The sequence below is a fragment of the Podarcis cretensis genome, assembly GCF_951804945.1.
Source record: "Podarcis cretensis genome assembly, chromosome: 8".
Classification (NCBI taxonomy): Eukaryota; Metazoa; Chordata; class Lepidosauria; order Squamata; family Lacertidae; genus Podarcis; species Podarcis cretensis.
Genome location: NC_137177.1, coordinates 7,832,697 through 7,844,093, shown reverse-complemented (window position 1 = coordinate 7,844,093; position 11,397 = coordinate 7,832,697). Strand labels below are relative to the sequence as shown.

Sequence of the window (11,397 nt, the reverse complement as noted above, 5' to 3'; positions counted from 1 at the left end):
AACCTGCAAGCTTGGCGTAATCAGCACCATGCTCTAACCAGCTGAGCTAGCCAGCTTTGTGTCAGTATGCAAGAGGACGCCACCCTTTTCGCTTTTTAATTTATTAGAAAATTGGCAATACAGAGTAACATGGCTCAGTGGGGTAGAAAAAGAGGGTCTAGCAGAAGCAAGCAACCCACAGCAGGCCTTGATCCCATCCCACCCTCTCCAAGAAGCCCATTCAAGAATTGTCTCCCAACTCCAGAGATTGATTCTTGCTGAACCTTCATACAAAAGAGCTTCTGTCTCTTAACATTCCTCTCCCAGAATGGCTGTAAGTATAATGTAGGCTCAGTAGGCCATTATTTCCCATACGGATGCCCACAAAACTATCAAGTGCTTCATTACAGTCCTCTGTCAAAGTCATTAAGCTTGTTGGAACCTCTGCAAGGCGCTTTAATTGCTCTTGCTGTCTTCAGAGGGTAAGTGTTTGCATGTGCTCAGCTGTCTAGGCTAAAGCCCTAATTAACCTTCTTAATTGGATGCTCCTGCGCTTCCCAGTTTAAGCTGCTGCATGCACTTGTACTCTGTTTCGTACCAATTTTGTTGCTTTGCTAACTGCTTCACCTTTGCTTGGTTCCATGGGGACAGAGCTCCCCTTGCTTTGCCATCAGGCGCATTTCATGCCACTCTTTTATAAGATAGGAAGGCTGGGCCCTCATGATCAACTAGCGTATGGGGGGAGCAAGATTTGGGAGTTTTTCCAGGGGGCATGAGATCAGGAAATGTGTTGAGAGCAGAAATCCCATCTGCTCAAAATCCCCCCTTCCCGCAGAAGTGGTTTCTGATTTTAGCAGAAGTATGTTCTTTTCTATAACAACACAAAGTTTTGCTGCTTTTTTTTTTTTTAACAATGCAGAAAGTGGAGATCTGGTGGGATTCTGGAATGGTTTGTTTGTCAAAATCTGAATTTGGAATTGTGGGGGCAATAGCAAGGCCTTGCAGGTGTCCATAGGCCTCCTCCTCTTATGACTGCCCCCTATAGGTCAGGAGAAGATGAGGAGATGCTTTGTAACCGATGGCGTAAGTTCCTGTGCTGGCTGGGCAGGAGAGTGCTTAGAAGTACGGAAGGAGAACAAAGGAACAGTCCATTGGGGATGAAGTGGGTGCTCCACTGTTCAGTTTCAGGAGCCCAGATCTACAAGGGTAGACGTGAGGGGCCCCAGGAGACTATTGTGGAGCGGCTGGTGCTGCAGAAAATCTACCCTCTGGACGTTGTGAATGGAGTTTCCCGCTGGAGCCGAAAGTGGCAAACCAGAGTAGAGCAGTGAGGGGCTGGATGCATGAGCTGCAGGGCTGTCAATGGGAGAGCTCTCATCATCGGAGCTGGAGAGTAGGTGTCTTTCTCGTGGAAGGCCCCTTCCTTCCTTCAGTGCACCACCGTCGCTGTTCTCCCTGCAAGAAGTAGAAGAGGAAGAGGAGAATATTGCCTCTGGGGGCCAGATTGTTAAGGAATCAGTCCTGCTGGGTGCTTACTAAGATAATAGGCATTGGGGAAGCAGGGATTAGACAGTAACTTTCAGTCTTTGCAGGTATGCCTTTGTATTTCTGACTGTCCACCCCAACCTTCCTGCTGTTTTCTTTATGCCAAATAAGAGGAGATCTGTGTTTTTGGCTGTAGGGCTAATAAAAGCTCTGGAGATGCCATTTTGATCAGGGAAACAGTGCAGGAATGAGCTAGCCCATCTCTCCAGTACTGCTGCTCCAGTAAAATTCAGGTGCCCCACCTACACAGTGCCTTTTCGGTAAAAATGTTTTTTGTTTACCCTCACTATCCTCCTCTTCTATTGTTCACTCTCTCTCTCTCTCGCTCTTTCCACTCTTTCCTTCCAGTTAATGATGCATTTAAAATTACTTGAAGAATGGAATCACTTCTGGTGAAACCCGCCTTAGCCTGAGCTGTGGTCATGCCCCAGTTACAGGTTGCATCTCACCAGTGTTCTGTACTTAAAAACCAGAACATTTTGAACAAGCACATTCCCTTTCTGGAGGCTCATGATCTAAGAACACGGGGCATATCAAAAGAAAAGAGAAAGGAGAGAGCTTGAAGAAAGAAGCAGCCAGATGCAAAAAATTGCAATGGAACAAGCGTGGCTACTACCGTGGTCCAAGAAAGGGTTTGCAGAAAACTTTAGGAGGAATATGGAGTTGATAGAGAACACAGTTTGTGAAGGCAGGGTGATGGGTGCCCACTTGGAGTGGAGGATGGGAGGCCAAGAGTAGGTGGAGTCAGAGCGAACAACAGACAGATACCAATGGATTCCAGTTTTATCGCTATTCTCCTGCCCTCTGAGTTGTACAAGAACAGCACTTGAGGTTCATTCAGACTTCCTTTTGTGCTGTGCTTTCTAGGCACTGGTCTGCACTTAAGTGCTGCATCTGAGTGTCTTTTTTTTTTTTTTTGGCCTTGTCGCAAAACCCACTCTTTACTGCTGAATAAGAGCAAACAGTAATCCACGGAAAACCCAAATAGCTGTTTGTTCCGATTCAGCAGTAAAGATCAGGTTTACATGGGGAAAGAGCTGGGGCAAAACAAAAAACCTGACACAGTGCTTTAAAGTGTGGGCCTGTGTCTCGAAAGGGCAGGGCAAAAGGTAATTATGGGTGAGCCTTCTGACTAAGGAGGAGAAAGGTGACAGCTGATATCACCCCTGGCTGGCAGGTGGGGCTGGCTTAGGTCAGACTGAGGTTGGTGGGGCAGTGCCCCCATTTGCTCTGCTGGACCAGCCTCCGATGATGCAAGGAGGTTGTTCTAGACAGAGAGAAGGACATGGCAGAGTTGGATTTGGAAAAAGGAGACCCGAAGGACTGATAGCAGATGGTTGTGTGTCAAACAAAGACTGAGCGGGAGGGAGGCTAAGGCAGGCTGGCAGCACAATTGCCTGGGGTACGTTCTGTGCCTTAAATGTAAGGGCAAAGGAACTAAAAAAATGGACAACGAGCAGAGATCAAGTGCAGAGAGGAAACTTTTTAGAAAGTGAGAAAAGGAGGCAGAGGCTAAAGTAAGCAAGATATTTCTCAATGGTTTCTGCTCCCGCCCCTCTCATAGTCCCAAGGGTGGGGGCTTCTGGTTCCCCCTGTCCCTTTTTCTGTGACTTCTAGTATCAGGGCTTCCTTCCTCCCTCTCTTCGTCCCCTGCTGTGTTGGTAGGCAGCTCTGCACCTTTTCATTGAACCCACAAAGCCCACAAAACCCACAAAGCCTCACCTCTCCTTGGTCTCGGCCGCACGGTCCCTCTGGCGCCGGTTCTTGAACCAGTTGCTGACCTGGGTGGTGGTCAGCCCTGTGGCTTCTGCCAGCTCCCTCTTCTCGCGAGGGGATGGGTAGGGGTTGTGGATGTACCATTCCCGTAACACGCTCCGAGATTTCTCCTGTATGAGAGCAGAGGGTGTTAGTTTTGCTTTGTCCAGGGAACTTATCCTTTTCATTTAAGTCAAGGGTAGGCAACCTTTTTTCCCCTCAAGGTGTACCGTATATATCCGGAATTTGTTTCACCTGTTGCAGCACTCCAAGCTGACATTTTCAGTGAGCCCATGAGCTTTTCCCACTCAATTGCCGTGGCCTTCTATGAATCCTTTCCTCTCATCTATGTGCATTTGTTTAGATTATTATTCTTAATCTGAATGTGCATTGTTGTACACTTGCAGCTACTAAAGGTGCTATGGTATAACATGAACGGCAGGGGGCAATAACATCATTCTCTCTTCATAGCTGTGCTCTTGACAGTGAACAGTTCTTTCTTTTATTCGTAATCTTAGATATCATTTTGGGAAGTTTTATGGGTTGGTTGGATTTGTAAACCTCTAGGCAGTGAAACATTGGGCGAGGGCAGAATTTGTGTTCATTTAAAAACTAAGGAGAAATATATTTGAAGGATGAGGGGGCACAACAAGCACCAAGCTTCTCTGTGAAAGTTAACTTCCTAGAGTTGCCGCCTTCTTTCTTCCCACCTTTCCTGGCAGGGCTGCTGTGCCTTTAACAGGTTTCTGAGGGGCAGAATTTCAGCTGGCCAATTTCCCCTTAGCAAACAGATGGGGAAAGCTGCATAAGTTGAACTCCTTCCTCTCACACAACTATTAAAGCCACAGGAGACCTGTCCAGGGGCAGGAAAATTACGGCATCCCTAAAGTTTGCCTTCCTTTTCTTTCTCTCCCTACCCCAAACCTGTTTCCCCCTTTCGCTCCCTCCCTTATCACCATAACTCAAAGTCCACAAATGCTGTTTTTAATGCCAGTGAATGCTATTCTATTATGATGGCAGATTAGGTAGCTCTCAGCAATATATTGGCACTGTACTCAGTTCAGAAGTGGCACCCTTCCCCAGGTGATGGGGTGGGATCCAAAGACAGGGCTTGAGAAGTGAAAAGCAAGCTGGGGGGGGCAGCAATGGGGGAGAATGGCACAGGAGTACTGTAACAGGTGGTAGGAAAGCACAGAGAAAGTGAAACATTGGTTCCCCAAGAAAAGCACTGAGGAAGAAGTATTTTTTATTTATGATGTACATATTGCTTTTCCAATCTTAAAGCTCCTTACATTAAAGAAAGATATTTAAAATAATTTACAATAATGAATAGTAATGAAATTCAATTCTACCTCATCCCCCCCAACTCAAAAATAAATCCACAGCTTTACCCACTAAAGCAGTATCCCTTGGCCAAGCGTATTCATCTTAGCTGCAATAAGGCCACACCAAATAAACGGCTTTTGCACAACTGTCACCCAAAGGCCCTCACAGCTGCTGCATCTTGCTTGGGAGTTCATTCCAGAACTTTGCGGAGACGGGAGATGCTATTGGCGCGAAAGACAAGAGTGGGAGGCTGCTGTGTAGCTTTATCATGTAACATGGCCAATACAGAGAAAGACCGAGCCCTGCCCCAAGGAGTGTACAATTGAAGCTTTGCATATGTTCCAGCGTTCCTCAGAAAATAGGGACAGCACAATGCAGACAACAGGGAGAAGAGGGAGGCAGCAGGATGAATAGGACAGGACATGGTTACCTGTGGTACCTTCTCACCTGGGAATGAGGACTAAGGGGAATGGCTGCAGCAGAGGGTTAGAGCATTTGCTTTTCATGCATAAGATCCCAGTTCAGTTCCCAGCATCTCCAGGCAGGGCTGGGACAGGCCCTGGAGAGCTGCTGCCAGTCAGTGTAGAGGATACTGAGCTACATGGACCAATGTTCTGACTTGGTATAAGGTTAATTCCTACAAGAAGAAGGAGGAGGAGGATTTGAGGAGGGATTGGAAAGGGAAGAGGAGTAGAATCATAGAGTTGAAAAGGACCCTGAGGATCATATAGTTCAACCTCCTGCAATGCAGGAATATGCAGCTGTCCCATATGGGGATCAAACCTGCAGCCTTGGTGTTATAAGCATGATGCTGTAACCAACTGAGTAAACCGCATAAGTGATCTTGAATGGGGTTCCAGGGCAAGGAGGTTGCATCAGAGTGGCGGAAAGAGGCAAAGAGGTGAGGGAGCACTTGGGGTCATGTTGAGTAGAGCTGCAGGTAGTGGGAAAGAGCATGCGATGTAATGACCTGCCCAATGCACAATCCCATCACCAGTGGGGCTGTTCTGAGCTGACTGAAGTGGACAAGGACGATAGTAATGAGAAGGAAGTTGCCGTAGACTTAGGCACTGCTTTTCTTCTAGAAAAAAAGGTGCTGGTACTGTTTACCCTTGAATACCCCCAGGAAAAAAGCAGATGGCGCTTGCAATAATCCAAAGCAGGGGGAGTTCAGCTGAACGGCTACTTTGCCAAGCCAAGCCCTGAAAGTTTTCAAGGAACAATGTGCAGATTTTGTGCCTGCAGAAAAATGGAGTGTTTGGTGGCAGTTGTTTCTTTGTTTCCTGCATCTCCCTGATTGCCTTTTCAGCGAGATGCCTACCACGGAAAAGGTCTCTTCAGGGAGCCTTCCTTACCTTGAAACAATAACTGGTTTCCTCTCCGTCCCAGATGGTCCGAGGCAGGGGGAATTTGCGCCGCACCCTGTACTTGCCCACGGCTCCCAGCGGCCTCCCGCGCAGCTTCTCTGCCTCGATGTAATGAGCCTTGAGCCACAATTGCTGCAGCTTGGGGTGGTTGTGCAGAGAGAACTGGTAGCTCTCCAGGATCTTATAGAGCTCCCGGAAGTTTCCCCGATGAAAGGCCACCACTGCTTTGGCCTTCAGGACGCTCTCGTTCTTGTGCAGGTGGTCGCAGGCCGGCAGCGACCAAAGGAAGCGCCCCAGGCGCTCGATGTTTCCCCCTTGCTGCAGGACCTCGCACACGCAGGCCACTTGCTCCTGGGTGAAGCCAAAATTCATGGCGGAGAAGGGAGGGCTCCGCGGCTTAGCAGGTTTCACAAACCCAATACACCTCCAACAAGGAGTCCTGCATGTGGAGGACAACGCTGTCCTTTTGCAAAGCTCTGTGCGGCAGAGCACAGGAAGTGATCCTGCCTCTTTCGAAGAGGGAACCAGATATGTCCCATTAAAGCTGGGGAGGGCAAGCTGAGCGGGAGGCAAGTCTGCCGCCCTCCACGTTTCTCTCTGGGATGGCCATGTCAGCTTTCCCCTCTTGCCTTCTATGTGCCGCCGGGGCTCCCCTCTCCCTGCCTGCCTTCTGGCTCTAGAGACAGTCGCCCAGGGTAGATGTCTTGGGGGGTATCGGTTACAGGCTCAGCCCACGCAGGCTGCAGCTGTGGCCAGCCATTGGCCGACTCCGCAAGGAGAGCGAGAGAAAGGGAGACTTCACCACCACCGTCACCCTTGGATGGAAAGGCTTTCTGCAGAGTGGTTGGCGGGATCTGGTAATGTGAGATGCCCCCTACAGAGGGGGGCATGAGGAGGCAAGCCAGGGAGGAAAGTCCCTGCTTTCTGCCCCCCTGTCCACCTCTCCCTTTGTTTCCCCATGTCTGCTCCAGCCGGCCTGCTTGCCCAAACCTTTTAGGATCGCACCTTGTGCAAGGCTTCCTTGGAATGTGGGCTGTTGCTCCCATCCTGTTAAGCGAGTGAAAGGGACAAAAGAGCTAAGCAGGACCTGAAGTCATCTGCAACTGCGGGTTGGCAGCTTCTGAGACTTCGCTCTAAAATCATCTGCACACTTCCAAGCTTATTTTATTATACGTGCAAGGCTACTTATCCTCAATGCAGCAGATTTTGAACTAAGATTAATCCCTCTTATTTCTCCAGATGTTAAGCTCGCTTCTTCTTTTTAATATCCCTGCTTGTGAAACAAATTTGTTTTCAACTTCTTTCCACGGGTTGCAGTGAGTCTGTGGGAGAAAATTCTTTGTCTCTCCCTTTGTTCTTGGCTCTGCCAGGTGACAGATCGGTCCCCCAAGCCAGAGCTCCTGCCGTCAGTGTTTCCTTTCCTTGCCCCCTTGCTCTTCCCATGTGGAGATCATGTTTCGCACCAAGCTGGCAGCCCTTTGCAAGACAAATAACCTGTTGCAAGACAAATAACAAGAGGCCTTGTGTCCCTGCTGGGTGAAAGCGTCATCCCGTATAACTAGGGAAGGCTGCAGAGAAAGAGAGAGACGTTCTGCTGCAGGAAGCTCCCTGGAACTAGATGGGCCATTGGCCTGATCCAGCAGCTCATGCAGCACAAACTATGGAACTCGCTTCCACAAGAAGCAGTGAGGATAGTCAACCTGGATGGCTTTAAAAGACAAAAGAATGGATCAGAGTGCTATTGATGGCTACTGGCTACAGTTGGACGCAGCAATGCTTCTGGTTGCCGGTTCATGGAAACCATAGAAGGGGAGAGGGCTTCAGTCCTGCCTGCGTGCTTTCCCCATCATGGCATCTGGTGAGAGCAGGATGGTTTTTTAATTTTATTTCTACAGCCAGCTTTAGATCTACCATCCTCCCTAGAGCCATTTTACCATGGAGGCAGGATCAAGCTCCTTCTGGGGCAGACAGCCCCAGTTGGCGAGTGGTCTGCACAGCCCAGGGGGTCTGCAAAACCCACCCAGGGGGTCCGTGGTGCCACTCACATAACAAAAACTACCACAGAGGGATCAAAAATCTCAAAAGGAGGTGGGTCCGTGGCTTGGGGGCTGCAGTACTTTGCTAATTGGGAACCACTGTTCTAGGGGTATTGCAAAGGGTTAACCTTGCCTGACAGTGGGTCTCCTTTTCCCAACCTCCCCTCCCCTTCCCACCTAATTCAGGAGACAAGAAAAGCCCCCTAAATACTCCCACCCCAGACAGTCTTGCTTACACAGCCATCTGAGTAATACTATCCAACCTGGATCACCTTTCTACTTCTTCCCAGCAATATGGGGAAGTGGGGGAAGCTTTGTTTCGGAGCTGAGAAAGCAGCTAGAGCACAAAACCTGCTCTCTGCAGAAAGCTAGTCAGAGAAGCCAGTGGCTCCATTCCCACAGCCTCTTTTTTTTTGCCCCCAGAGAGCCCATCAGCCTCTTGTCTCTCGCCACTGGACACCAACTTGGATGGCTTTGAAAGAGGATTGGACAAATTCATGGTCGGTACGCGGGTGGCGCTGTGGTGTAAACCACTGAGCTTTGGGCTTGTCAATCGGAAGGTTGCGGTTCAAATCCCCGTTACGGGGGTGAGCTCCCATCGTTCAGTCCCAGTTCCTGCCAACCTAGCAGTTTGAAAGCATGTCAAAGTGCAAGTAGATAAATGGTACCGCTCCGGCGGGAAGGTAAACGGCCTTTCCGTGCACTGCTCTGGTTTCTCCAGAAGCAGCTTAGTCATGCTGGCCACATGACCCAGTAAAACTGTCTGCGGACAAACATCGGCTCCCTCGGCCTGTAAAGCGAGATGAGCGCCGCAACCCCAGAGTCGTTCGCGACTGGGCTTAACTGTCAGGGGTCCTTTACGTTTATCTTTTTAAGGCTCCCAGCCATGATGGTTGTGTAATGTTCTGCCTCCACAGTGACATCTGGTTAGCTGCTGGCCTGGGTGGGCCATTGGCTTGGTCCAGTATTCTTCTTATGTTCAGGTCCTGCTTGTGGGCATCTGTTTGGCCACTATGAGAACAGGGTGGAGGCAGCCACAGGGCTCATCTTACGTTATTTCATGCTCCGTAGTTTTTCATTGTTGCTCCAGGCAGCCACCTAAACCTTTGTCCCAAATAACCGTGTTTCCTCGTGCTCATGTACTGCAAGAAATTACACGTTCATGGAGGCTGACATGTATTAGGCCAGCCTTTGCCCACCTGGTGCTCTCCAGATACTTACCAAGGATAGTTCAGTTGGTTAGAGAGTTGTAGGTTTGATCCCCTATGGGACAGTTGCATTGCAGGGAGTTGGACTATCATAGAATCATAGAGTTGGAAGAGACCACAAGGGCCATCGAGTCCAACCCCCTGCCAAGCAGGAAACACCATCAGAGCACTCCTGACATATGGTCGTCAAGCCTCTGCTTAAAGACCTCCAAAGAAGGAGACTCCACCACACTCCTTGGCAGCAAATCCCACTGTCAAACAGCTCTTACTGTCAGGAAGTTCTTCCTAATGTTTAGCTGGAATCTTCTTTCTTGTAGTTTGGATCCATTGCTCCGTGTCCGCTTCTCTGGAGCAGCAGAAAACAACCTTTCTCCCTCCTCTATGTGACATCCTTTTATATATTTGAACATGGCTATCATATCACCCCTTAACCTCCTCTTCTCCAGGCTAAACATGCCCAGCTCCCTTAGCCGTTCCTCATAAGGCATCGTTTCCAGGCCTTTGACCATTTTGGTTGCCCTCCTCTGGACACGTTCCAGTTTGTCAGTGTCCTTCTTGAACTGTGGTGCCCAGAACTGGACACAGTACTCTAGGTGAGGTCTGACCAGAGCAGAATACAGTGGCACTATTACTTCCCTTGATCTAGATGCTATACTCCTATTGATGCAGCCCAGAATTGCATTGGCTTTTTTAGCTGCCGCGTCACACTGTTGGCTCATGTCAAGTTTGTGGTCAACCAAGACTCCTAGATCATCCTAGATGATCCTCAGGATCTCTCCCAACTCTACAATTCCATGAAAGGGGCTGGCTGGTTGGGACTGATGCGAGTTGAGGTCCCAAACATCTGTAGAGTACCAGGTTGTCAAATGCTGTGTAAGGGAGTGGAATGGCATTTCCGCATTGCAACCAGGAAAATAGCTTTTGCCACTGATTTGGCCACGATGACAAGAGTGTTTGGATTTCTGCGACACACTCTACGTGGGGCTGCCTTTGAAAAGCGCTTTGAGACTTCAGCTGGCTCAAAGAGGTGTAGCCAGATTGCTGCACAAGGAGCCTTACGACTACTAGAACAGCTTCTCTGGCTGCCAGTCTGTTTCCTGGCGCGATTCAGAATGCTGGTGATGACCTATAAAGCCCAGCACAGCTTAGGTCCAAGCTATTCCCTCATATGAACCTGCCTGGGTTCTGAGATCTTCAGGGGACGCCCTTCTCTGCGTCTCGCCACCCTCACAAGAACGTTTGGTGGGGACGTAGAAGATGGCCTCAGTGGTTGCTCCCGTATCTTGGAACTCCCTCCCTAGAGAAGTTAAGACTGGCTCCCTCCTCGTTGTCCTTCTGCCAGCAGGTGAAGACTTTCTCATTCTAAAGGAATTTTGGGAACTGACTGCTTTTAAAGAAGGCTGACACCCTGCTGGTTTTATTGTAATTATTGGTATGGTTTTCATAGATGAGATAATTTAATTCTATTGATGTTGGATTGTTTTTAAATTATTGTCGTCATCGACGTCCCCCCAAATGCTTTTAGCTGTGCTTATTTTTACCTGCAGGGATGCGGGTGGCGCTGTGGGTTAAACCACTGAGCCTAGGACTTGCTGATCAGAAGGTCGGTGGTTCGAATCCCCGCGACGGGGTGAGCTCCCGTTGCTCGGTCCCAGCTCCTGCCAACCTAGCAGTTCGAAAGCACGTCAAAGTGCAAGTAGATAAATAGGTACCGCTCCAGCGGGAAGGTAAACGGCATTTCCGTGCGCTGCTCTGGTTCTCCAGAAATGGCTTAGTCATGCTGGCCACATGACCCGGAAGCTGTACGCCGCCTCCCTCGGCCGGTAAAGCGAGATGAGCGCCGCAACCCCAGAGTCGTCCATGACTAGACCTAACAGTCAGGGGTCCTGTTACCTTTATTTTTACCTATAAGCCACCTCAAGTCTCTGTCAGAGCAAGCCAAGCTCTTACGCTCTTGCAAGTGTGGAACTTAAGCTTTGGCGAAGCAGGAGCTGCAGTGGACAGATCGTATAATGGATAGCCACCTCTGTGTGGAGCATATAAGGGGCTGCTCTGGGTATTAGTTGCAGTGTTGTCTTTAAGCTCAGTTGTTGGTTCTGCCATTCAAAGTCCCATTGCAGGTGATGCAGGGGACTCTTCTTCAGCCAGAGGGCCACATCCATTCCTCTAGGCATAGAATCA

General features: G+C 49.3%; 1 protein-coding gene across 1 annotated transcript; it reads right to left on the bottom strand.

Annotated features, from left to right (window-relative positions):
• Positions 1-137: 137 nt before the first annotated feature.
• On the bottom strand, positions 138-8,456 carry LOC307223286 (homeobox protein six1b-like). The gene is made up of 3 exons (XM_079989220.1): positions 5,961-8,456; positions 3,247-3,410; positions 138-1,434 (listed from the first exon to the last, which is right to left on the bottom strand). Exons 1-3 carry the CDS (start codon positions 6,342-6,344, stop codon positions 1,164-1,166), a joined length of 819 nt encoding a protein of 272 aa, XP_079845346.1. The 5' UTR covers positions 6,345-8,456; the 3' UTR covers positions 138-1,163.
• Positions 8,457-11,397: the final 2,941 nt, after the last annotated feature.

What these genes read in the sequence shown, in the direction of transcription:
- LOC307223286 (XM_079989220.1), bottom strand. Translation starts at nt 6,344, where the DNA reads ATGAATTTTGGCTTCACCCAGGAGCAAGTGGCCTGCGTGTGCGAGGTC. An exon ending in AAACCAGTTATTGTTTCAAG is followed by an intron (nt 3,411 to 5,960) that starts GTAAGGAAGGCT and finishes GCTCTCATACAG; the next exon opens with GAGAAATCTCGGAGCGTGTT. An exon ending in GCGGCCGAGACCAAGGAGAG is followed by an intron (nt 1,435 to 3,246) that starts GTGAGGCTTTGT and finishes TACTTCTTGCAG; the next exon opens with GGAGAACAGCGACGGTGGTG.